General features: G+C 39.7%; 1 protein-coding gene across 2 annotated transcripts in view; it reads right to left on the minus strand.

The window, feature by feature from the left end:
- dcc (DCC netrin 1 receptor) overlaps positions 1-25,959 on the minus strand; it is a 281,121-nt gene that overhangs the window by 44,485 nt on the left and 210,677 nt on the right. For both annotated transcript variants that reach the window (XM_051413496.1, XM_051413495.1), the window contains exons 22-25: positions 19,338-19,403; positions 11,933-12,095; positions 10,269-10,492; positions 9,620-9,736 (exon numbers count right to left, since the gene is read on the minus strand). In XM_051413496.1, coding sequence (XP_051269456.1) covers positions 9,620-9,736; positions 10,269-10,492; positions 11,933-12,095; positions 19,338-19,403 — 570 coding nt within the window. The remainder of the gene's footprint in view (positions 1-9,619; positions 9,737-10,268; positions 10,493-11,932; positions 12,096-19,337; positions 19,404-25,959) is intronic.

Here is a 25,959-nt window from a genome sequence, read left to right on the forward strand (position 1 = left end):
CGGTTCGAGCCGACAGGGACACCACCGCGACCGGCATGAAGAAAGGAGGGGGACTGTCCGTGCTCATCAACAACAGGTGGTGTAACGCCGGGCACGTCTGTGTGAAAGAGCGTCTGCAGCCCGGACATCGAGCTTGTCGCCGTCGGACTTCGTCCGTGTTATCTGCCACGGGAACTTTCCAGTGTTATCGCCATCACTGTCTATGTTCCTCACAGTGGTCTTCATCATCACCATCACTGTTTACATTTATGATGTCTTATTTATTCTCCTGTACAGCACTTTGGTCAACTTTGGTTGTTTTTAAAGTGCTTAACAAATAAAGTTGGATTGGATTGGATGGATTGCTGCAGTTATAAACATATTTCTAGTCTCATTAGGGATGTCACGATACCAGAACTTTAGTAGTCGATACCAATACCAGTGAAATCCCACGATTCTTGATATCAATTCGATACCACGGTAAAAACATTTTTTATACTGAATAACTAGTAAACAAAGTGGGCTATAAAATAGCCTAACAAACTCTCTCTGTCATATTTTTGGATCTTGTTGATCTTGCTGTCTAGAGGGAATTTCTCTCTCCCTTTAAAAGTGTCCTGCAGCCTTTACATGAATGAACTGTATTCTGTTTATTTCCTCGTCCGTACATCTTTTGCACATATATCATTAATAAATGACTCTTCTTTGCTTTTTGTTTGCAGGGCTTTTGTGGCACATGCAGTGGCGTGGTGAGTGTGCGCCTCCACTGCTCGTTGTCCCACCTCAGCGCAGCAGCTAAGGCTCTCACGCGGCGGTGTTTCACTGGGGGCGGTGCTGAGCTCATGCACACTCACACACACAGTACTGCGACAGAGACACAAACGTAGGGGATAGTTGACGACGGAGCACTGTGCACAAAAGTTACATGTTCTTTTTCCTGTAATATTTAGAATATGTGTGGGCATGTATGATCCACCGTCAGGTCCGGAAAAATTACATCCTCTGTACCAATGGTACTGTAGAAAAACGAGTACCGTCAAGTTTTCAGAATTTTGGTATCAATTGGTAACGAAAGTGTTGGTTCTCGCGACATCACTACTAAGACAAACATTAATGAAGGAATGCTATAAAGTAACAGTGAAAAAAGTAAACTTGTGTCAAACAATGTTCTCTTTGTGTGACCACCATCTGTTTCTTAACAGGGGAAGATGAGAGATAATATAAAATAAATAACTTTATATAGAGTTTTTTTTCTCCTTAAAAAGGACCAGTTTGTAGGATTTAGTGACATCTAGCGGTGACGTTGCAGATTACAAACAACTGAATACTGCAAGAGAAACTAAGGTGGCTGCGAAGCTCATCTACAGTCAGGTTTTTCCGTTTTGGGCTACTATAGAAACATGGTGGTTCAACATGGCAGAATCTGTAGAAGAGGACTCGCTCCCTCTTTCAGGTGATTAAATACTAACTACACAAGCTATGAACATTATATTCACACTGGGCCTTCATTCAAGTCATTCACTTATATGGTTCTTTGGGTTTTTACTATCTACTGAAAAGTTAGATCTTTTTGTTATTCAGTATAAAAACTGAAACATAAGAAACAACTATCTGTGGCTGGAACTATTTCTTGGCTAAAAACTTCCTTGAGTTTTATTCTCACACTGTGAAGTTGCCAGACAACCAGTGGAGACGACAGGCATCAGTCCTCTGTCAGTGTCACACTGGATGTGTTCAGCCATATTAGCACTGATGTGTAAAAACAGTCTTCAGGCCACTGAACAAAAAGGACCTTTATCCGGAAAAGACCCAATGATATTCAAGTATGGATCATGTTCATCATCATCAGTCACTACTATTAGTGTAGTTGTTGCTACTGTTGTTGCTGTCCACCTGTCTGTCTGTCTGTCTGTCTGTCTGTCTCTCTGTCTGTCTGTCTGTCTCTCTCTCTCTCTCTCTCTCTCACCCCAACTGGTCGAGGCAGACGACCACCCACCTAGAGCCGGAGGATCTGTCCTAGGTTTCTGCCTTTTAACAGGCAGTTTTTCCTTGCCCTTGTCACCAAGGTCTTGCTCATGGTGGTACCGTTGGGTCTCTGTAAATAATGTTATAAGGAGTTCAGTCTAGACCTGCTCTATTTAAAAAGTGTCCTGAGATAACTTATGAATTGGCGCTATACAAATAAAATGTAATTGAATTGAATTGAATTGAATCTGTAACTGTATTTTTGTGCATTTATTCCAGTGGAAGATTGTTCTAGAGAGATGATAATTCTCACCACTGGGTTTATACATTTTAAACATCTGTATAGTCTGCATGTCCAGTTCAGCTTTTATACTACAATCCTTTAACCATATTTGAACTTTGGTCCAGAACAGTGCCACTGGAGGGCAGCACCACGTGAGATAACTAGGATTTGAAGTAAAGAGGAGGCACTGAGAGCTCGGCTCCCCTGGAATAGACATGAGCTCTCCTAAAAGACTTATTTGAGATGACGATTGATGTTATGACTTAAACATGTTTCCAATACTTCACAAGCAGTGCCCCTTCAAGCAGCCTGTTTCTGTATTATTTTCATTTTACTAACAGGAACCACCCTACAATATTTTAACAATGAACAAAGTTTGTAGGAAAAAGTCATAACTAACTTCATAACTGGATCCCTGGATTCACATATGTGAAGCTGAGGATCGCCTGAAGGGGGGGGGGTCACCTCATCACAAAGGGCCCATTTCTAACCAGACCCCTTGAGGCAACATCCTTCAGTGGCCACACCCCCAGCTGCACAGGCTACATTATGACATATCAACAAAACATTCCTGAAAAAACACTGTTATTTTCTGTTACACAACTGTCTGAATGTTTGTCAGTAAAGCTTTTTCAATTGAATTCTACCTGACTGACAGAACAGAATCAAGAATTTTCTTCTGCTTCCTCTTCTTTTGAACCGTGAGGTTAGTGATTCCACTAAACCCTGATCAATACCAGTATTGATCAGAAAGTATTGATAGTTTGGAAGCAGCAAGGCTGTGATCAGCAGCTTTAGGAGGTGTGTGTATCTGTGTGTTGTTTACCGTGTTTACGCTGCAATCATTTAAAGAGAGGCAGGGTTTGATTACAGCAGCGAGAAGACCAGAGATGAGCAAGTCTGATCAATGCTGTTATTGATTGAGAATATTGATGATTTTGGTGCAGTGAGGCAGTTAGCTACAGGTTAATGGAGGTATGTGTGTGTGTGTGTGTGTGTGTGTGTGTGTGTGTGTGTGTGTGTGTGTGTGTGAGAGAGAGAGAGAGAGAGAGAGAGAGAGAAAGAGGGAGAGAGACACCAAAGACAAGAGGAGACAAACATTTAGAGAGAGATGACAGACATTCTGGTCTTGGAATTTGGGAGACAAAGAGATATATTTCATGAGAGATAAGAAAGAAGGAAAGCAGAAAGAAAAAGTGACAGATGTAAGAGAAAATAAAGAGAAAGAAATGATGACATAATGAACAGAAAAAAGAGAAAACAGATGAGAAAAACAAAACAATAAATTAATAAAGAAACAATGGAAACAAAAAAGGCAGAAGGGGTAGAAAAGATAAAATCAAAGACTAAGAATGGAGATTGGATGGAGTGACAGAGAAAAAGCAGACAAACTGACTTGAAAGAGAGAAGAATGGATAAAAGCTTGATCAAAAGAGAAAGAAGACAGAAATGATTAAAAAACAAATACAAGTAGACTAAGTAGAAAAACTGAAACAAACCGATAAAAACAGCCTGAGAGAGAAGAGAACCAGACAGCAGACACAAAGAGATAAAAACAGAAGGTAGATAGAGAGATCAGTAGGTCTGTCGTTTGCAGAGCAGAGATGTGGCAGCAGAGGGGAAAAAGTGAAAAAGCCTTGAGCTGCTTCAGTAGAAACAGAGAGCAAGAGACAGAAGCAAAGATAGAAACAATGCAGACCCTGCAGGGATTTCAGATTTAACACACGATCAACTAATCCCACATTATCTGGCAGAGGTTGCAGTTTGGTTCAACTCTTAAAATATTACACCACCAGTCAGAAGAATGCTCACACATTTTGCTCATCCTGACATTGTATCTTTTCACAAAAACATATTGGGGGTAAATTAAGCATTGTAGCATAAGAAAATGGGAGTCTTGTCCTTTTAGAAGTTTTTTGTGTTCTTTGTCCATTAGCACTCTGTAATGACATTTATGAAAGGATATCTAAAATTGGTATTTCTCAATTCAGTTAATTACTAGTCGTTGCATTAATTTAAAGGCAGTAATGCTGATTTGTTTAAATTGATATAATGACAAGAAATTAAAACCAATGTGATTATTCAAAATAGAGAGAAAGACAAAACTCATCAAGACAAAGTAGTAAGTCGTCGGCATATGGTGGAAATTTTATGACACTTATGGGGCTTTTCCATAGGCACTTTTGGCTGCACCAAGTGAATGTTTGTTGAATTGTGTTTCCAATGCCAGTTTAAACATGCCAAGTTGTGCTGAGTTGCACCCGAGATAGACCATCTCCAGGGTCGGGTCAAAGCGAACCCAAACACCCACAAGAGGGTTGCGGAGCCATCGGCTGCAGGCCTGTGATTCACATGAAAAGTGTCTCCTTCCGGCAGGGTTGTGCGGAGCTGTGGCCGTGTTTATGCTTTAGACCGTAACTGACTTGAAACTTCAGAACCTTTAATTTGTCGGATTCATTGCTTCATTCACTCTCTATCTCACTTGACCACCACTGCTCTCTCTCACCAACTTTGAATAGTGTTTCCAAAAGCCACCAACCAAATCCTAGTCATTCTGCCCTTAAAAGAAACACCTTCAAGTGCCAATGCCACTAAATCCTACTTCTCTTTTAATGACATTGCCTGTGGCATCATCATCACCATCATTTTTAGACAATGTACAAAATGATTCTAATTTTACAACCTTTTTAAACAATGCTCTCTCTTGTAAATTCCCTGCAATGACAAATTTCTTTTGTCAGGAAGAGGAGTACATTCTTTTTGTTATATCTGTATAGTTTATTGCATTTGGTGTCCACAAGCAATTGTAGGTATAATGTATGATTATTGTACTGCCCATTTTGCTGTATTTATCAGTGCAACAGAAATGGCTTTAGCCACTAAAAAAGAAAAATAATTCTGAAAGCAACAAAGCCATGGCTCAGGTAGAAGAATGAAGAAACAGAGGAGACTGAAAGAAATAGTCCCCGAGACTGAACTTTGACAAAAAGATGAAGTAAAATAAAAGTTGTGAAGTATAAACATGACAGAAATCCAAAGGGATAGAACGACAGAATAAATAGATCAGTGTGGAGGACGGGTCTGTGTGTTGGCAGAGGAGGCCTGAAGGGTTTTCCTGTTTACTGTGACCCACATATCACACACACACACATTTATGAAAACACACAGGAGTGCTTGTCACATGCTAGAAAAAAAATTTCAGCCACCCGCTGACTCACTCTGCAGAAAAAAAAACCAGACAGGGTTGTAACCTGATTGTTACTGTTGGGTGCAGCAGCTTCAGTTTGTTACAACTGCAGTAAACAACAACAAGACGACAATAATTTAAGAAAGGGAAAGAAAGAAGGACACAAATCCTTTAAGACTGAGAGCAGGGTAATTACAGTATGAAACTTTCTGCTCCGAGTGATGTGACGGAACACACACACTCCACAGAGAGAGAAGGCAGTAATTAGTTCTTCCACACGGACTAGAAACTGGTTCATGGATGTGATATGGTGTCACTGCTGTTACTGCAGATGTTCTACATCAGTCCGTTGATGAATTGAACAGGTGGATCATTTTACAGACAGCTACAACCACCACGCTGGGCTCTGTTCTTCATATATGGTTTAACTAATTAGGGCTGCTCGATTATGGAAAAAATCATAATCACGATTATTTGGGTCAAAATTGAAATCACGATTATTCAAACGATTATTTTTTTAAACTTCAGAAACATGCTGCATTTATTGGACATTTGTCCAAAACACTTTGCAAGGAAGTCCTCAGTTACACTTTCCTTTCCCCATAAACATTTGTAAGTCTCCTTTTTTACATTGACAGTCATAGTGCACTCTTGCAATCTCTACAAAAAGTTAAATTAAATAAAATAAAATAACACACAAAAGATAAGCCATAGAAAAACAATTTGTGTTGTCAAATTTTAGTGCACTGCTACAACATTTGAAATTACCCAGTGTTACCTCTATGTTGATTTTGGAGCGGCGGCCGCTGCTGTTAAATTGTGTTTGTTAATGTTAATGTGTTTGGACGGGCCTGCCCCCACTGCTAAAAAAAATCCTAGAGGAAACACTGATTACCTGTTACTGTTATGCGTTACCTGTTCCAACGAAAACAACGTGACTGACTGAAATACACATGAGCGAAATACGCAGACTGTGGCTGTGTCCCAATTCACAGCTTTTTTCTATACAACGTTGCACAACAGAAAATGAAAAGAAACTCGTTTCCCTCCGATTTTATTAGTTTTGAGATCGTTTGGCCCCAAAATCGTAATCATGATCAAATTTCGATTAATTGAGCAGCCTTATAACTAATTCAAGCAAACATGTTGTTATGAAGCTAAAATAATCATTTTTATTCTCATCCAGCTAATTAGGTTCTTTGAACAGTTAGAGTATCTGTTAATCCTGGATGAAGACCTCTTCAGTAACACTGTGCTCTTATTTTGGTATAAAGACAAAATGAGTAGACAGCTGAAACCATCACTGACTGAAGTGTTGTGACGGATGAGAAAAAGATGTTATGGAGATGACAGATCAAAGTTGGACAGGAGTGTGATAGAATGAACAAAAAGCCTATTTTCAAATAGGCTTCAGTGGTGCTCACTTCTGATGTTGGAGACCCAGAGTCTTGCTTATTTTCCATTTTTCCCTGCTCCCTTCACCAACAGCTAATTAGCTGGTTCAGGTGTGAGCCAGTCAAGAGCTAAAAGGCACCAACTCCTGATCGACTCAAAATCCCAGACTTAGAGAAAATATGTGCTGTTGTGGCTGCTCGGGACCAGGAATGAACACTACTGCGTAATCTCATCAGCCAAAACAGCAGTGAAGTTTGATTGTTGCTGTAAGACACAGCAAGGGTCTAAATACAACTACAGCCAAAATGGAAAAGAGGCTGTAGAGTTCCTTTAAAGAACAGCATTTTCCCAGCAGGCCACAGCAGATAATCAGAGTGAAGTGAAGCCAGTTTTTCTGGTCAGTTTTCTTTTGAATTTTGAGGAAGGCATTTCAGCTGTTATTGAGAAGATAAATGAACACTGGACAATATGAATCCTCTAGTAATTGTATAGTCTGATATCGATATATGTGAGTTATAGTACATTTTTGGGAAATTCAAAGAAACTGTTGGTGGATCCAGTGAACTGAAAAGAATCAAGGTGTCTATCTCTGTAATGTCACATTTTAAAATGGGGTGTCTATCATAATCACACATTTTACATTTGAATTGATTAAATAATTGTTAAGCAAACCTTAACCATAGTATTGTCATATCACAAAACAGATTTATTTATCAAATGTGATTTGTAGCATTTTTAGAAGGCACAGACAAATGATGTCCCCTGCTGACAGAGGCGTCAGACCAGAAAACATTTCTATGTGAAAAAATATTACTTTACAGCCAACTAGCACTTAACTGTTGTTTCATTTTTTCTATGTGATTACAGAACATTAAATGTAATTGATCAATACTCCAAACAGAAAATGTGAATGACAAACAAAAAGCACAGTACAAACACAACTGAGGTGGACAGATATTGAAATGAATTCATGTTCATTTCTGTCTGATTTAAAAGCTCAAATGTGACTGAACATCATCAGAGTCACTGCTTGAAAACACAAGTTTCAGACACTCCTCCATCTGGAACCATTCAGCCATTGTCGCATTGTAAACTGACACTAAAGGAGGGTTCAGAGCAACACTTCTGTTCTCCCTCTCTCTCTCACATATGTTCTCTATCTATCGCTTTCTCCCTCCCTATTTTTCTCTTTCCCATGCTCATCCTCCTCTCCCCATTCGCTCGTCCTCAGATCTTCTTCCTATCCCCTCTGTCCTCTGAGTCAGTCTAAGGGAACATAAAGGCTAATTATCAGTGTGAGAAAGTGTGTGCCAGTGTGTAATTCTGTGTGTGTGTGTGTGTGTGTGTGTGTGTGTGTCTGTGTGTTCTCTCCTCCCTCGACTTCACTTCTGTCTTTGCATGAAAGACTTTTTTACATCTCACCCACCCGCAGAAACACAGAGAGGAAGAGGGAGATGAACCACTGTCACCCTAAGACACCCCACTGCCGCAGACATGTCATGTGACATCCCGTGCACCAATAGAGAGAACCACAACCCATCATGTTGAGCATGGTGTAAAATGTATTCAGTTGATGCTGGGTCTGGTCCTGGATTAAGGAACCTGTGCAGGTATTTATTGATGATCTGTGGGCTTGTTAAAGGTCCAGTGTGTAACATTTAGGAGGATCTATTATTTTCGCTACCTCAAAATGAGCCGTCAACACAGGCAGTAGGTCCTCATCTACAGAGTCTGCCACATTGCAACACTATGTTTCTGTCATGGCTCTGCTCCCCTCCTGCTCCCTTTGCTCCACCTCCTGTGTGTGTCTGAGGGTGCGGCCTCCACTCACCTCACCTGTGCGCTGCCTCACCTGCTCTCAATCCATTCATCAGTCCCAGCCTTCAGGAACCCCGGTCATCCTTTCATTCGTCGCCAGCCAACTTAGTGGTAACTTTCGTGGTTCCTTTCAGTGCTTAGCTTACTACTACAAGTCTACTTGTGATTTTCCTGCGCCTGCTCCTCAGTTAACCTTTTCTCTCCTGTGCTCCAGGGTCCCTCTTGTGCAGTGCACTTTCCTGAGTCAGCTCACCTGTGCCTCTGTGATTCCAGTCTCTTTTGCCATTTCACCTGCCTGTCCCTGCTGTGGCCGCCCCTTGTCCCTCCCTGTGTGTGTGTGCGTGCGTGCGTAATAAAGCTCCATTAAACTGCCCATCCTGTCTGAGTGTCTGCTCCTGGGTGCGGTCCAAACACTAGCCGTGATACTTTCTGCAGTAGCCTAGAGCAGCCGTTCAAGTTTTCAAGTGTTTCACAGAATTGGCCACATATGACACACATTTTAATTTGGATTAAATCACAATATGAAGGCCCATGTGATTTTCAGCTATTTCACATGCAACGTAGGAGTTCCTGCTCACTGTCAGCTCTACATTAATTGAAAATACTACTACTTTGTCAACCATCAAACACTCAAGTCACAGGCTGAAAAAAACAATAACAAAAGGAGCCAATTCACAAACATCTGAGACTATTTCATCACTAAATGATCAAAAACATCCCTAATGTTAAGCACCACCTCAAGGCAGCTCATCATTTAAGGTACATTTTTAGCCATGCTAGCAGTGTGGTCAATTAGCAAGTGTTAGCTTGCCAACACTCTAAACTGAGTTGGTGGTCATAGTAAACACTATCTGTAGGGCCTCACAGAGCCACTAGCCTGGATGTAGACTCTTTGTCATTTTGCTGCTGTAAACCTTTGTGCAAAGAAAAATTCAGTTAGAGCTCCTTAGAGCCATCAAATGCAAACACACAAATGGACTTGTGTTACTTACGTGTGTTGCTCGGCTGTGAGTCCATAGGAATCATCATTTTGCCTCGTGTCCCCCTCCTTGCAGCCAGGGAGCGCTCCAGAGTGGAGATGCTGCTGGACGCCTCGTCACCGTCAGCTCCTGGAACATCACAACACTCACATATCAAAACAGGGATAGTAACATGTTCTCCGCCCTCTTTAAGCTTTTCCACTGGGAGAAAAATGTTGTTGCTTAATGCATTAGTGTTTTTATTCGCGATGAATCAAGGCTTCATATGTGGCATGGGTTATTTAATCAAGACTCACAGCGGATATCAATTAATCAGTGGGCACCATAGAAATAATAAATAAGAAATATTTAGCATGCAGATGTAAAAACACTCAAATCACAAATGCATTTATAATTTCAGTGTTTACACTGATTGTGATGTTGCCAGGCAACACAGAGATGAACTCTAATATCAAATCTCCATCATAAAAAGACACCAAGAAATAAATCTAAATGAATAAAAACAGCAAAAAGTTACATGTTAAATAAAAGTTAATACAAATTACAAGTTACGTATTGGTTATTTAAATGGTTGTACATTATATGATATATACATTTAAATACAACCACATATAACAAATATGTGGATAAATAAACAAAGGAATCAGCATCCATCCTGTACCTGAGTGGCTGCTCTTGCTGCCCATCTGGCTCTCTGATTGGCTGTGTGCGACCTGGGGGAGGTCCTGACAGGACTGGATGGGTGAATCGTGTCCCGACGGGGCGACACTGGGGGCTTTCTCCATGTTCTTCATCTCCATCTCCTCGTGGTGGATCCAGAGGTCAGGAGGTCGCAGGTCCTTCTGGCTGCCCTTTCTCTTACTGGCGCTGTGGCTCGCTCGCTTCCTGCACAGACAAGCAGAAACACACAGGTTAGGAAGTCATTGGGCAGATAGGAAGGAATGTAAATGTAAATAAGAAAAGACTGATGTTAGCGGACAACACAGTGGCCCATGGGTAGACTGCTATTAGTGTCATGTCACTAGGCAACCCTTCGAATACCAGCAGAGCATTAACACACGTGTTCATCTGTACCATAACAGACATGTACATCCATCATAAAACCATCTGCCTCACTCATGTATGCTGCAACGCACAACAAGAAGAAAACAGATGGAAACAGAGAGGTTACGGTAGCTGGAGAGGCGAGGAAGATAAGGACCGTCAATTCACCAGCTGCACTCTCTCTGCACCCGAACCCTTTCGAACTACATTCTAAAATACAATCAATTAGACTATTAGACTGGATCAAAATGATTTTGACTTGATTTTAAATATATATATACATATATACACATACATATATATACATATATACATATACATACATATACAGTAGAAAGACTGACAAAGACTTTTTAGTGAGTTTTATTTTGTTTCTGTCCACTATGAATTAAGTTCATTAAGATCATATAACAATTATACACAAGGTAAAATTATTGTTTTCATCTCTGGAGTCTGGTGGAGAGTGATAGTGATATTACAGCTGTTTGTGGTTTAACAAAAGGTCTATCTCTATAGGGATCCTTTCATTAATGTTGACAATTAGAATAGCAATATGAGCCTGTCAGTGGCAAAACCAACAACTTTAGTGGGCGCATTCTGATGGGCAAATTCGTCTCCAAGGATTGGCTAACGTTGCAGGGCAGCCATAGCCGCCTGCTTCACAGCTATTTTCTCATCTAACTAACAAAACGGTTTTAGTGAATCTTAGTTTGTTTCTGTCCAGTCTGAAGTTTGTTTTACGATTTTCTGCAAGGTAAAAATACTGATTTTGTGAATAGAGTCTGGTTGGCCATAGTGTGCACTGTAACGGTCTGAGATGCTGGTGCTCTAGTGCGATACCTATTTGCAAGTGAATTTATCACTTATTCTTATTTAATGATTTTTATCGGTGGTGGTGGAGTGTTGTGCTGTTACCAGCGTAACCACAGGTGTCGCTAAATCAACCAGGAATTTGAATATAACAATGAACAAAATGTGAACATGAACTGGATTATAAAATAAAAACCAAATTAACAAACTACTATGAAATAATACTGGAACCTAATGTGAATTTCAAAACAGCAATGACTGAAACTAGTGTGTGGCCTTAAAAGTCAGGTCTATCCCAGCTAGGACAGTTACAGGTTTTTTTTTTTATTTGGTACAAATTCAGACGGTTGGTAGGAACACATCAGAGACTCTAAGAAAAAAATAAAAAACAAAAAAACTGCTCATTAACCATCTGCCTTGTTACCCTGACAGCTGTTTACTGCCATCACACAGATGAATGAAATGTCTTACTTCCTCTGCTGGGCGGACGAGCGTCGGGTGCAGATGAGCGCCACAATGACAACCACAACGACTGTGACGGCCCCCACGGAAACCACGATGATGACCAGGAGATTACTGTTCTTCTGAGGTGTAGCGCTGCCGTGAGGTGGACGCATCTGACCAATGGGAGACTCTGAAATACATATAAAATAGAAGAGGCAGTGAAAAAAATATAAAGCATGGTTTTTACTTATCGGAAGGGTTTGAGGATTATGAACGTCTATGGCTGCCAGTACAAAAATTAAACTATTTCATAAACCTGAAATTGTGTGCAATTTTCATGAAACACACCATTACTACTCATAAGGACAAGAATAAAACTTCATTTTCAAGTTTAGGTTGAAATGAAAAGGCTATTTCATATTTCTTTGTTATTATGGCACAGAGTACATTAAAATGTATTTTTCAATATAGATTTCATTTAAATTCAACAGTAAGTTTCACTTTTATTTATATTTTGGCAGTAAGCACGCATTTTTTTTAAATGAAAATGAAAATTGCAATTTAGAATTATTATTAATTTGGTCATATACCATATGCACAGAAAGGGAAAATTCAATTTCATTTCATTATTTCATTTTAATATTGACAACAATAGACTTCCATACAGGATGTCACATGTACATTGTAGGTATTGTCTTTAATGCAGAAGTCATTGTATTTTGAAAGCTGATACATTGACTTTACACTAAGTTAATTATATTTTATTTATCTAAACCGTAGTGTTTGATTTGCATTTTTGAATGTTGAGAGGTGAGGAGTAAGAACATAAATGCAATTTAACATAAATATAAGCGAATCAATACATTTAATCTTCATGATCCTGTTAGTCCACCTTATTTAAGTCTTTTTAATAAATTTTTAAAAAATAAAGTGATATGAAGACACACTGCTACAAAATAAAAGCCAAACCCAAAATGGTTTTACTACACCGACAATGCTGCTGCTGCACCAATCAATACACTGTGTATGTGTCTGTGTGTGTGTGTGTGTGTGTGTGTGTGTGTGTGTGTGTGTGTGTGTGTGTGTGTGTGTGGAATGTGTTTGGTGTTTGTGTGTGTGTGTGTGTGTGTGTGTGTGTGTGTGTGTGTGTGTGTGTGTGTGTGTGTGAGCGTGAGTGAGCCTGAGTGAGCGAGGGTATGACAGGTGTAAAGGGAGAAAGGGGAATTGATGACACGCTCTGTCATTCATTAACTCGACCTTGGAGCAGAGAGAGAGAGAGAGATAGAGAGAGAGAGAGAGAATGGGGAACACAAAGAATGAAGTCTGGATGGAGAGGAGGGAGAAGTGTGTTAAAGAGAGGGAGGAGAAGAAGTGGGGGGAAAGAAAGAAAAAAGATGATGGAGAGGAGATAAGAGAGTAAGAAAGGGCAGAGTGGTGGATGGAAGAGAGGAGAGGGGGAGGAGATGGAGGAAAATGCAGGAAGGAGGAGGAAAAAAGAAGAAAAATGCATGCGAGAGAGAGGCACTTTACCTCTTCACCTTCCCTCTTTCTCTTTCTTTCTCTTTCCATTCAGTCGTCTCTCTCAATGAAAACCACAATCCATCACAGCTTACAGCGACAGCACAGGGACCACAACATCACTTTCTTTTCTTGTTCTAAGTTAGATTTCATCATCTTTCTCCCCTTTCCTTTTTTCCATACAAGTCTTTCATTTGCTTTCACATTGCAATCTGACCTTTTGCTGAGGTCTGGTCCTGGCTTCGAGGCGGTGCTAACGTAAAGGTCACGGAGGTCATTAAAATCAAAAGGGTTCAACGTTTGGGGAGCAGGAATGTGATCAGATGGCAATCTGAACAATCAGTCTTGGATGAATGGAGTGACATACTAATCACTCTGCTCAGGCACAGAACACAGGAAGACTACATTAACTTCAGTAATGACGTCCAATTATTATTATCACATCATTGTCAACTGTTTTACACCTTGTTCAGTAATGTTGTCAATCTCCTGCAGCTGGTGATTTATTGCATCAACGGCTGCTGCTTTGTGAGAGAGAGAGACATCTTTAGGTCACATTTTCAAAACATTTTTTAAAGAGCTTTTCTGTATCCAAACTGAGAGGACAGAGCGTTCTCAAACTCAAACTGGGTTGGGGCCACTGCTGGAAATGCCAGCTAACAGGGGGGCCACTTCAATGTTCAAGTAGAAGTACTAGTTTTTTATTTTTGACTTGGAATGGGTTGTTTGTTTGCTCTTTTTATTTTGTGAGATTAGACAAAAAAATAACAACACAAAAACAAGGATATTGATATGGGTACAGTGCAGCCTATTGTATAGGATTCAAGTGTGTGTTTGTGTGTGTGTGTGTGTGTGTGTGTGTGTGTGTGTGTGTGTGTGTGTGATGAGAGTGCACATGTTGGTGTTGAGGAGCAATAAGGGGAAGTGGTGTATAAGCCGAGAAATAGAAAGGAGAAGAGGAAAAAAAGATAAGATAAGATAAGAATAACTCTAAAATAATGACTAACAAAAAAAAAGCAAACTACACGTTATATCAGCTTTGTTGTTCACAGCTAAACAACAAATAAAGGCCCAAACCTGCTCTCTTCTTATCAACCTTTGGCACGTATTTGCTGCCACCTTAGACCTTTATTTGACTAAAACAAAATACATTTTTTAAAACAGAATCATGTTTATTTTAATTATATATAAAGATGGTGTTTAAATAGATATGAAACAAATAAAATGTTTTTGTTTCTTTAATCTTGTGGTTTGGATTATTATATTTTTGACATCATATCGCAGGACAGGGGGAGGGAGGGCCAAATGGCCCCTGGGCCGGCAGTTTGAGACAGCTGGGATACAGGGTGTTGAATACTGTACACTGTACTGTATAGCCTTCTAAAGGGCCAGTGTGTAAGATGGAGTCTCTCTGTAGATAACAACAGCTCATTCTAAGGTAATGAAAACACAACCATTCCCATATTCAGCTGATTATACACTGATGAAACCATACCTTTAATCATGACAAAAAAAAGTTACCTGCTGCAGCTTTAAAGTAAGAATTGTTAAATCGAATGAATCTGAATTTGATGGACTATAATGAACAAATCATAAAAAAGTTGTAGATGAATACAATAAGTGACAGGAGCAAGAGAGAAGTCAAAGCTGAGCCGCAGGCAACATGTATGGCACTGATGTAAACAGGAGTGTTAACAACCTCTGCTGAGATGCCCTTGAGCCTGGCACTGAACCCCCAGCGGCTCAGTGACACTGTGTGGAATAAATCAGAAGGCCTCAGTCATTGTAAGGCCACAACAATATCAACACAAGCGAGACAGAGACAGGAAGTCCAGGAATCCAACAGGGAAACAAAGCTAAGCAGCTACATAGAACCCGCTGGCTGATTCACATTCACATTCAGTCCTTTTACTTTCCACATTTAATTCTTGTAGACTGAGACATGAAGCCCTGTAGCTGAGGGGGAAAAAAACTGTAGAGAAACCAGAGGAGGGAAATACACATAATCAATCTCACATCACACCTGCCTGTCAAACAGGACAATGGTCTGTTTTTGTAGTTAAAGTATTAAAATTCCTTAACCCTTTAAGGTTCTGCTCAGCTGTTTGGTAGAGCACTAGAGCTTATTGAAAAATGTGTTCTCCTCACTACACAGACGTGAGGACTAATTAAAGGCTCAAAAGTCTGACTGAACATAAATGTGTAACTTGATACAAGAAAAAAGAACGTTTTATCAAATGTCATGCAATTCTTTTGAATGAATTTGAATAAATTATTTATAAACACATTGTACGAATGTATGGCACAACGTAAAAACTATACTATAGGATAAGACATTTGCTCTTACCACACCAATGGGCACAGTCTTACATATAAATCTTGGTCTCTTTTCGGTGATGGCATTTTTACGAGTTTCTGGCAAGGCTCCAGAAGCTCCACTTGTCTGTGGTGCCTCCGCTCTGCTGCCTCACTTCGGTGGGAAACTAACATTAGCAAGTGTGTCTGCAGATTTGCAGTGGTTGTAGAGTTAGACAGCTGCTTTGTACAAACCGCTCAGGGTGGCTTTGTTCCATGCTTTGCTTGCTAGTGTTCTCTATTTTAGTAGCAAACAACAAAACACCGCTAGCTGAGTTTACGGACAGGTCCATTGGGCATGCTATGGGTCATGCTAAAAGTCAAGTGCCCTCTAGTGGCTCACAAGGGAAACTACTTCAAACTGTCTGTTGCGTTTACAGTTTATATTATACATAATTTAAAAAGAATTCAAAACAGGTAATTATACTTTGAAACTGAACCACGTTCAAACTAATAGCTCTAATTCAAATTTATGAAATAAAAACTTCTAATGATTCATTGTTGTTAAAATGATACATTTAATGTCATTCTGTAATATACATGCTGAAATCACTTTGATTACTCCATCTCATTTGCAATAAATAGATTAATAAAATGTGTGCAAGGTTTCTATGTGCAACAATTTTAATCGGATGACAGACTGCTGTCTATAGTTTCTATTTTCTAGTTTTATTTTTTTTTTTACTTGTTCATAAATTCTTCTGTGTATCATTTTTTAATATATATATATTTAGTTTTTAGCATAAATGGAGCGAAGCCTGAGAGCTAGTTCAGGCAGTCAACTCGAGCTGCGCTGCTATACACACATGACATGCCTTATTCCATAATCACAAACCAAATGCACCCTTCCAATCTGGCAGTCAATTTAAACTGCACAGTTTCCCAGCTCTCCCTCTGCTCTGTCAATGCCGCTGTTGCCCTGCATCTGTATTGCTGCTGCTGCTCTGTAAGCCCCCCCACCACCCAGCATCCACCTGTAGGCTCTGGCTGGGGGTTTAAGGTATTTGCGCATCACTCCCCAATATCTCTATGTAAACATATCAGTGAGGAATGATGAGGTCGGAGCCTAGACGCCAAAATCTAAATATGCTATACTGCTGTAATAAACATTTCAAACGTGAGCTGGCTGACTGTCTGGCTATCTATCTATCTATCTATCTATCTATCTATCTATCTATCTATCTATCTATCTATCTATCTATCTATCTATCTATCTATCTGTACAATAAATGCACACTGGGATTCATGCCAAATGGTTTATCATGTCTCCTATGGATACATGCAAATAAAATAAATCATTCATGTCGTACGCATGTAAAGCCAGACCTCATAAAGAGGAGAAAATGACTGTTATTCCTTTTCACCAAGGTTTCAGGGAAATATGAGGGTTGGAGATGTTAATGTCTTCCATTAAGAACTCTTTTGAACAGCCAGTTCCTTTCACTTAAAGCTGAGATATTTTAACTTTAATTGCTTGAGCAGTATGGAGCTCTTATCCCGACAACCTTCAACATTACCTCCTCTGGAGAGAATAAGGAACAAATAAGGAAACTTTAGTGAATGTGTGTATCAAACCTACAACCTGCCCAGGCACTGTCAGTGGATCAGTACAGGCCGGATCAGATCTGTACAGACAGTAAACGCAGAGAGCTGCGGAGCTGTGACCTGATGGAAAGAGTCAGAGGTGAATCTTCTCTGGAGGTAATTTTTCAAGTGAGAGGAAGCTCTGCGACATAAAGGACGACACCGCGTTAAAGATGAAATACGGTGGAGCTGACGAACGAGGCTTCGCCCTTGCCGACCCACCATAAAGCCAGAGGAGGGCGGAGGTCAGAGAGGACGGATTTATGATTGCCTCCAGCAGCAGCAGCAGCAACAACGCCACACACACACACACACACACACACACACACACACACACACACACACACACACACACACACACACACACACACACACACACACACACACACACACTGATTTATGATATTGGCAATAGCTTTAGCAGTAGTTTCAGTGATATTAATAGCAACAACATTAGTATTAGCATAGTGTCTAGCAGAGTATTTCCATAAGCATTAGTGTAATTACTTTTATCATTAATATTAGCATTAGCTAGTAGCTATTAGTATAGCCATCTCTATCAGTGCATTGCCAACTCACAGTGATTGCATTTATGCTTGAAGAAGCGAGTTCATTATTCAAAACCCAAGAACAATCCCATTGGTGTTTTTTAGAGGGAACCAGAGCACTGCCAACTTCCAGGTTTGCCTACACATCCTCCCTGCAGCACTCAATACAAGTTGTAATTATTGTTAGTATTAGAATTAAAAGGGGTATTGTAGGAGTATGATTTGGATTAACATTAGAACTAGTGTTATGCTCTGTCTGTTTTCCCAAATCGAGCACGTCAGTTATGCACTTACCAGAAATGAGGAACGCAACATTTTACCATGTCACCTTCTTCTACACCCCTTCTGCTATGCAGCGAAAATGACGACCACTAAGTGTGAAAAGTGTCCAGCGTTCCACACTCACCATCCGGTGTGTAAGTACACACTTATGTACTCAAAATAGTATGGAAGTATTCAAATTGAGACACAGCATTAGTATTGGTATAAAAATAATATTAGCATGGGTCTTAGGGTACCTTTGGTATTAGAATTAGCATTAGCTAGTATTAGAATGAATATTAGCATAGGTATTATCATCAGCATTATCATTACAATTAGAGTTTACTAATACTGTTGATACTAATGAGTATTGATAAAAGCATTAGTATGAGTTTTGTCATTCAATTATGAATTGTAGCTAATATTACAAATGATATGACTACTAACCTCTTATAGAGATTTGGTAGTCTTCTCAATATGTGAGGATAAATTAAAGTTAAATAAAAAGAATATGAATACAAAAAGGGTAATGTAATAATAATTCTTTATTATCATGATCAGAATTGCCATATTTATGTTTGATACTCTTAGTCCTATTGTTTGTTTTTTTTTCTAACTAGAAGCTACTGTCACTTTCCTGATTATCAATAATGTTGTTGTTTGTGTCATTATATTAAAAACTACAAGCGGAAGATTTATATGCCACTACGCCTTAATCCTGTTCCTCAACATAGATTATTATTTTCTCCAGTTTCTAAAAGGACTGATTGATGGTGAGATAGTGAATCTAATTAATTTTTTCTGCCGACGGCAATACAACAGCAAACAGGAAGCGACGCTAAAGGACTGTAAATCAGTGAGCTGCAGCTCCTCGTCAGGACGCAGCGAGTCATTAAAGTAAGTTTAGACATGACTGAGCTGAGTGATCAAAGACACTAACTGAGTCGCTGTGATAATCTGATGATGCTGCAAAATATCACACACACACACACACACACACACACACACACACACACACACACACACACACACACACACACATCTCATTACGGTATCAAGTCCTATAATGAACCCAAATGTAATTCTACTTTCTGACAGTCAGATTCAGTCAAGCAGAAGAAGTGTGTGTGTGTGTGTGTGTGTGTGTGTGTGTGTGTGTGTGTTACCGTTGATGCTGCTCCTGTCGATCAGGTTGGTGTCAGACGGCCAGTAAGTGTGGTCTCCCCCTCGACCTGGAGGGTGAGAAATAAACAGGATCATCAGGAAGGAACAAAAAAAGGAAAGAGGTGAAGAAGGAAAACCAGAGTCATTTTGCAGATGGAATAGAGGGATCGGAGAGAGAGATTGGTTCCTTGTTAGGAAATAAATTACTTTGTTAAGATGGGCCACACACACACACACACACACACATACACACGCATGCTTGTCATACATGTGCTGTGTGTTTGTGTGTGTAGTTCTTTCCTGAGAGTGCATTTAGTCTAAATCTTCAGGTTTTATCCACCTGCCTGGATACTAACACTTCACTGGATATTTGGAATGTATTCCCATAAGAGTTTCAGGTGCCTAAACCATTAACTAAAGACAGGTAAAGGTGATGAGACTGGATTACAAACAACTTCCCAGGGGCCTTAGAACAACAGGTCCTAAATTTACAGTGTGGAAATATTTTCTTATAATTCCATTAATTTGCATATGTAATGTCTTGCGCCTTCAGCCAAACCAGAGCTTTAGCCAGAATTTTAGGAAGACTGAAGCCACCTGGTTAACCTGGTATCTCCTACTGAATTCAGTGAAACTGGGCTAGCCAAGGCTAAAACAATATTCTGTCAATTAGCTGAGTACTGTCCACATCTCCGATTTTTTTCAGTGATTCATATGGGTCTGATGCTGTGTCCATTGATGGCTACCAAAAAGTACTGTAGACAGGTTTAAGAATGGGGACGGCATGTTACCTAACTTGCTTGCTAACTAGTTACACCTGTGAAAAACAGTGACAAAAAAAGGCAATAAGGGCGGACTTAAACCCTCAGCAGTGCATCCTCAGCAAAGAAATAGAGATGCAATCTTGAGTTCACCCAACAGAACGCTCTTTACTTCTTGGCTGCAATTATCACGTCCATTAAAATCCGGGTCAAAATCAATGACAAAAGACAACCTTAGCAGAGCACAGAGAGAACAAGCTTGAACTTCCAGGTCTGCAGTTGGACCCTCTTGACATAGCCGCTACCTGACAGGACCAAGTCACTGTGACTTGAAGGTTACGTTATCATTACATCCCAAGGTGTACACTGTTTCACATAAATAACTAAACACAACGTATCATAATCAGACATTATGAATACATCTATGTTGTGTGGCCAATTTAATCCCTTCCTTTTACATTCAGTGCTTAGTCTACACATGAACACTGAGGCCTACTTAGAACCCAAACTCTTTTTTTTAACAGTTTTAACAGTTTTTTTAAGTTCTGCAGTCTGTTCAGCCGAGCCTGTGGACTCTTCTGTTTGATTGCAAAAGCTGATGTTCTTCAAATAAACTATGGGAGGGGTGTGATGTAATCTTACCAGCCAAGAGACAACATCCTGTTAGTATATGCAGTTTGAAAAGTTGACTCAAGCTTTTGAGCCACAAACTTTAACAGATACGTAGATACTGCATAACACTGTATTATAGATCAGAAAAACAATAGTTTCCAAATGACCATAGTATCCTAAGAAAGTAAATGCATCGTTGTATCCTACTACAGATATAGTCTATATGTGCACTCCAAGAGTCCAAGAGAGTCCACATAGATACTGGTTCAAATTGTGTATGGACAGTAACTGGTGAAAGACTGAAAGACCAAAACTTCTTTGGATTAATAAGTGATTCTTTTCACAGTACTCAACTAATCTATCCATACAATCTTAATGAATGTTGGGATCATCTTCAGTGCCTCACAAAGACAACAGTGTATTATCCTCTGAAAACGTGTGAAGAGTACGGGTGCTAACAATGGATGTTGAATATCTCTAATTAACTATCTACTCCATTTGTAAGAAATGAATAGTACCACTGAATCAGATGAGGAATAACCCTTCACTTGATTCATTGCCAGTAAGAGCTCTGGCTGTATTGTGTGTAATGCAGATGTAAAAATCTAAGAAGAGAGACTAGCTTGTCTAAATGTAGTTGTATTGATGCTGCAACTGCATCTTCTGGCAACGATTCTGCCTATATAGAAACTGGTAAGTGTCCAGTTTGTCACCTACAAAATTGGTGCACCAAGATGCTGATTCCGTCCATATTGGGACAGCTGTGGATCAGAGTTAAAGTGGGTCGTCCAGTAATTGGAAAATCTGCAGTTCAGTCCCCAGCTCCCTCCATTCCGCATGTGGGCAAGATACTGAACCTCAAATTGCTCTACATGTATGGGTAAATGTGACAAGTAGTGGTCGGAAGACTAGAAAGGCACTATATAAGTGCAGTCCATTTTAAAGCTTCGATTATCTGCCCGAACCCAATTGGACCCGATAAGACCCGCCCGGGCTGGGCTGGGTTCACAAAATGTGATAAAAATAATACATATATATATTTTAATAATTGTGCTTGCAACTGTAATTAACAGGAATTTAAATTTGTTATTTATTCATTTAATAATAATCTGCACTCTATTATATGCACAATGTAGTTTACTTTAGCTTGTAGTAAACTAACTAAATTCTTCTTCCCCCTTTTTTTTCCTGACTAAGTTTGAGTTCAGGCCCAAAACTGGTTTGGTTCAGGTTCACACAGAATTTTTCGTTGCTTGGGTTGGGCACGATGAATTGGGCCGAATCAAATCTCTAGTCCATTACATTAAAGTAGTACAGTATATTTTGAGTCCCTTTTACAGTAGCTACATCATCACTATGTGACCACTCTATACCCAATCAGCCGCACATACTGAGCACTGACAGGTGAATGAATAACACTGATTATCTGGTTATCATGGCACCTGTCAGTGGGTGGGATATATCAGGCAGCAAGAGAACATTTTGTCCTCAGAGTTGATGTGTTAGAAGCAGGAAAAATGGGCAGAGCGAAGATCTGAGTGACTTTGACAAGGGCCACATTGTGATGGCTAGACGACTAGGTCAGAGCATCTCCAAACCTGCAGTTCTTGTGGGGTGTTCCCGGTCTGCAGGGGTCAGTACCTATTAAAGTGGTCCAAGGAAGGAAAAGAACTGGAGACAGGGGCATAGGGGGCTGAGGCTCATTGTGGCCCGTGTGGTCCGATCCAACAGACGAGCTACTGTAGCTCAAACTGCTGAAACAGTTAATGCTGGTTCTGATAGAAAGGTGTCATCACAGTTTGACAGGGTGCCCAGGTGATCATATTGATATGGCTGATCGGTGTATTTGCCATTTAAGACACCTGTATATTTGTAAGTGAAATGTGTCAAATTAAACCATATTATTTTCAAAAAAAGAAAAGAAAAAATGTTCTGGCTTATATGTTGTCCCCAGTTCACCAACCAGCAGGGGAGGCAGTAGATGAATTAGGAACACTGGAGGAAGAAATCTGAAGAGGAAGTCAGAAGCAGATCATCATAGAGGCTGCCAGTGAACAGAGACTGGAAACTGATGAGAGAGATTTTCAAAACCTCTACACTGTCGCTCCCATCAGGAAACCAAATCTAAAGACCTCAAATGAAGCTAAAGTCAGGCACGATACATAATTCTCCCACATTTTAAAGCTAAAAGTTGGTTCCTTCATCGCCAGCCATCAAGTAGACACTGGTTTGATTAAAGCTGCATTTTAAAATCTTCCATGTTTCTGAAAATACACACACACACACACACACACACACACACACACACACACACACACACACACACACACACACACACACACACACACAAATTATGTTTCTTCTCAGTCTGTCTTTGTGTGTGCATTAAACAGTGTGTATATCTGTGTGTGTGTGTTTACAGTGTAAGGTCCACAGTAACAGGGCTGAACATCAATCTTCCCTCCTCCCCTGACGACACTTCTGATTTATATGGAGAGGGACCGCAGTGTGTACATGTGCACATACCACAAACACGCGCACACACAGACATACACATCTGTCAGTGACAAACAGCACCATTTAACACCCTGACACTGGAGCTGAGTCTCTCTGGTTCAGTGTCCCAACGCCTGAAACGCTTCACTGCACTTAAGTCCAGCTGCACTAAAAATTCCCAGGATACATTTGTAGAAAGCACTGAGCGCCTCGGACAAATACTGTCTGAGTGCCATATATCCACCTAGTACATTAGACTGAACTATATAGTGGAAATCTGCCCCAACATAGTTGGGTGTTTCTGCAACTATGATCACTCACCCAAATAATTAATATATTTGATCTTGTTTTTCTTGATCTTGTGGGTAACCAACAGATGCACACCGACCTGTAGATATTCACACTTTGTTTGCAGGGACAACATGCTATTTTTTTGTTCCTGCTGAGAACCAACTTTCTGGGATCCATATCAATTTATTTTAGGTCAAAATGCTCCTGAATGGTTCAAAACTAGATGCCCCAACCAGAATGCAGCCCTGTTGGTGAAAAAGGCCTACTACAGTGTTTTTCCACCACATTGGCTCTCGTTGTTGAACTGGTTCTATTCAAGACTCCACATGTCCACCACTTTTGAGTGAAACCATTGTTATTAAGGTTATGTTATCAACAGAGGACGTTGCACAATGCAGAATATGATACGCCTACTTTAGTTCCCAAACAAAACCGTCTAATTTTTGGTTCCAGCAGGGTTCCACACAATTTATTTTTAGAAATTCTCAGGACGGTTCAAAACTAGCTGCCCAAACCAGAAAGGAGCCAGTTCCCTATTGCAGGCCTACAAGTAAAGGTGACCCAACCTGTCATCCATTTGCTCACGTCCTAACTTGACGAATACTTTCACTATGGCATTTTGTTCAATGTTGTTGTAAGGATGCAGAAGTAAGGGACAGGCAAATTTTGATGGAAAAAAATCATACAAATGACCACTGGACAAAACCAGAAAAGACTTCATATTGTGCGAAGTAATATTCATTAAATTTCATTTGAAATTATGTCATATTGTAATGAATTATTTCATTTTACGTATCTCAACATTGAGACCAGAGTTGAGGGAGATTAACTAAAGTGACATTTGGACCTAGAAAATGCTTCATAAAATGACATAATTTACTGATATTTTTTTTTTTTTTTTCAACAACACTGTGTATATATTTATGAAGCAGATTTTAAACATTTTAATTTAAATTTAAACTTTAGAATTTAAACTTTTAAATAATTAATCTCGAGTAACAGCGAGTTCATATTTTAAAATAAAAGTAACACAAGCACAGATGGTGATGCTGTGAGATTTCAAAGTTTAGTGAAGCAGATTTAAAAAGTTTTGAGCATTCATTAGCATCATGTCCCCTTCTGCTTGCTGTTTACTGTGGCTGATTAATAGAATCAGAGAACAGAGCGTTAATTATGTCTGAGTTAATTTGATGAACTTAAATATGGTAAACAGCCCTCTTCCATCGCCTCTCATTTGTCTGCATTAATAACTACAAAAACCTTGCATTCCCCTCTCGCACACTCTACTCCTATTTCTCTCTATCTCTCCGAAGAAAAATGATTTTTGCCGGGCAATTAACAAACGACTTTCCTTCAGTTTGATAAGTTGCGGTTGTTTGCATGCAAGTAAAAAATTAATTCAATTTGGAGGAAAATAGAGTAAGTTCATCTGTTTTCACATTTTTCTTCTCTGTTAGTGATTTCTCAAGACTGAGATTTCAGCCAGCCCTACCATGCTCATCCCTCCTTCTATCTCTCCTCCCTTCATCCTACCTTCCTTCCTTCCTTCCTTCCTTCCTGACCTTTTTCAACTCACTTCCCTGTTTTCTCTCTTATATCCTCCTTTTTATTCAAGACCATGATGCTAGTAACAGCCAGTGTTGGGTAAGAAAATTAGGAATTACAGTTAATTGTTACTTCTCTCAAAGGTTATTAAATTACTACCAATTACTGCACATACAAGTAATTTGTTACTAGGAAAAATAACTTTTGCATTACTTTTAAATGTCTGCTTCAATTCTCTCTTTTCAGGTAAGCCAAATGTAACCACTGATGAGTCCATTTACATTTCAGTAATTGTAATTGTGTGATTAAGGTTGAAAATGTAATTAGTTGAAAGTAGTGGAATTTACTCCGTAAGTAGGCTATTACCACTGTTGGGAACAACCATCGACATATATAAAGATGGACGATAGGACAACTTTCCATAAGTGAAACCAAAACACATTGATCGCCAGCTGCCTCCATGTTAGCAGAAGGGCCAAACTAAAATAATGTACACATCAAATAAATTTTTCCCAAAGATGGTTTCTGTCATTTTAGGTAGTTCTTATCACGCTGATGTTTGTTCCAGTGTTCATTTTCCTGATCAGTTTGGTTTTAATGAATTACTTGAAGCTATAAAAAGGGGGTTTCACGTCATGATTGACAGCTGAGCCCTGCTCGCGATTGAATCAGCCGGGCATATGGGCGGGGCCGTGATACCATGGCACGACCCTGATCCCCACTACTTAATTTTTGTACAGTGGGAGGAAGTGAAGACACAACGTCCATCTTTATAGGTCGATTTGACTAATGTGTTATCGCATTATGCCCAACAAAGGTAATACCTGCTTTACCTGTTTACTAATATCTTTTTTTTTTATTCTGACATTGTTGACTTGAATTAGAAGTGATCTCAATCAAGAATCTGAAGCTAATTTGA

Source organism: Dicentrarchus labrax, unplaced genomic scaffold (assembly GCF_905237075.1).
Source record: "Dicentrarchus labrax unplaced genomic scaffold, dlabrax2021, whole genome shotgun sequence".
In the NCBI taxonomy this organism is placed as follows: domain Eukaryota; kingdom Metazoa; phylum Chordata; class Actinopteri; family Moronidae; genus Dicentrarchus; species Dicentrarchus labrax.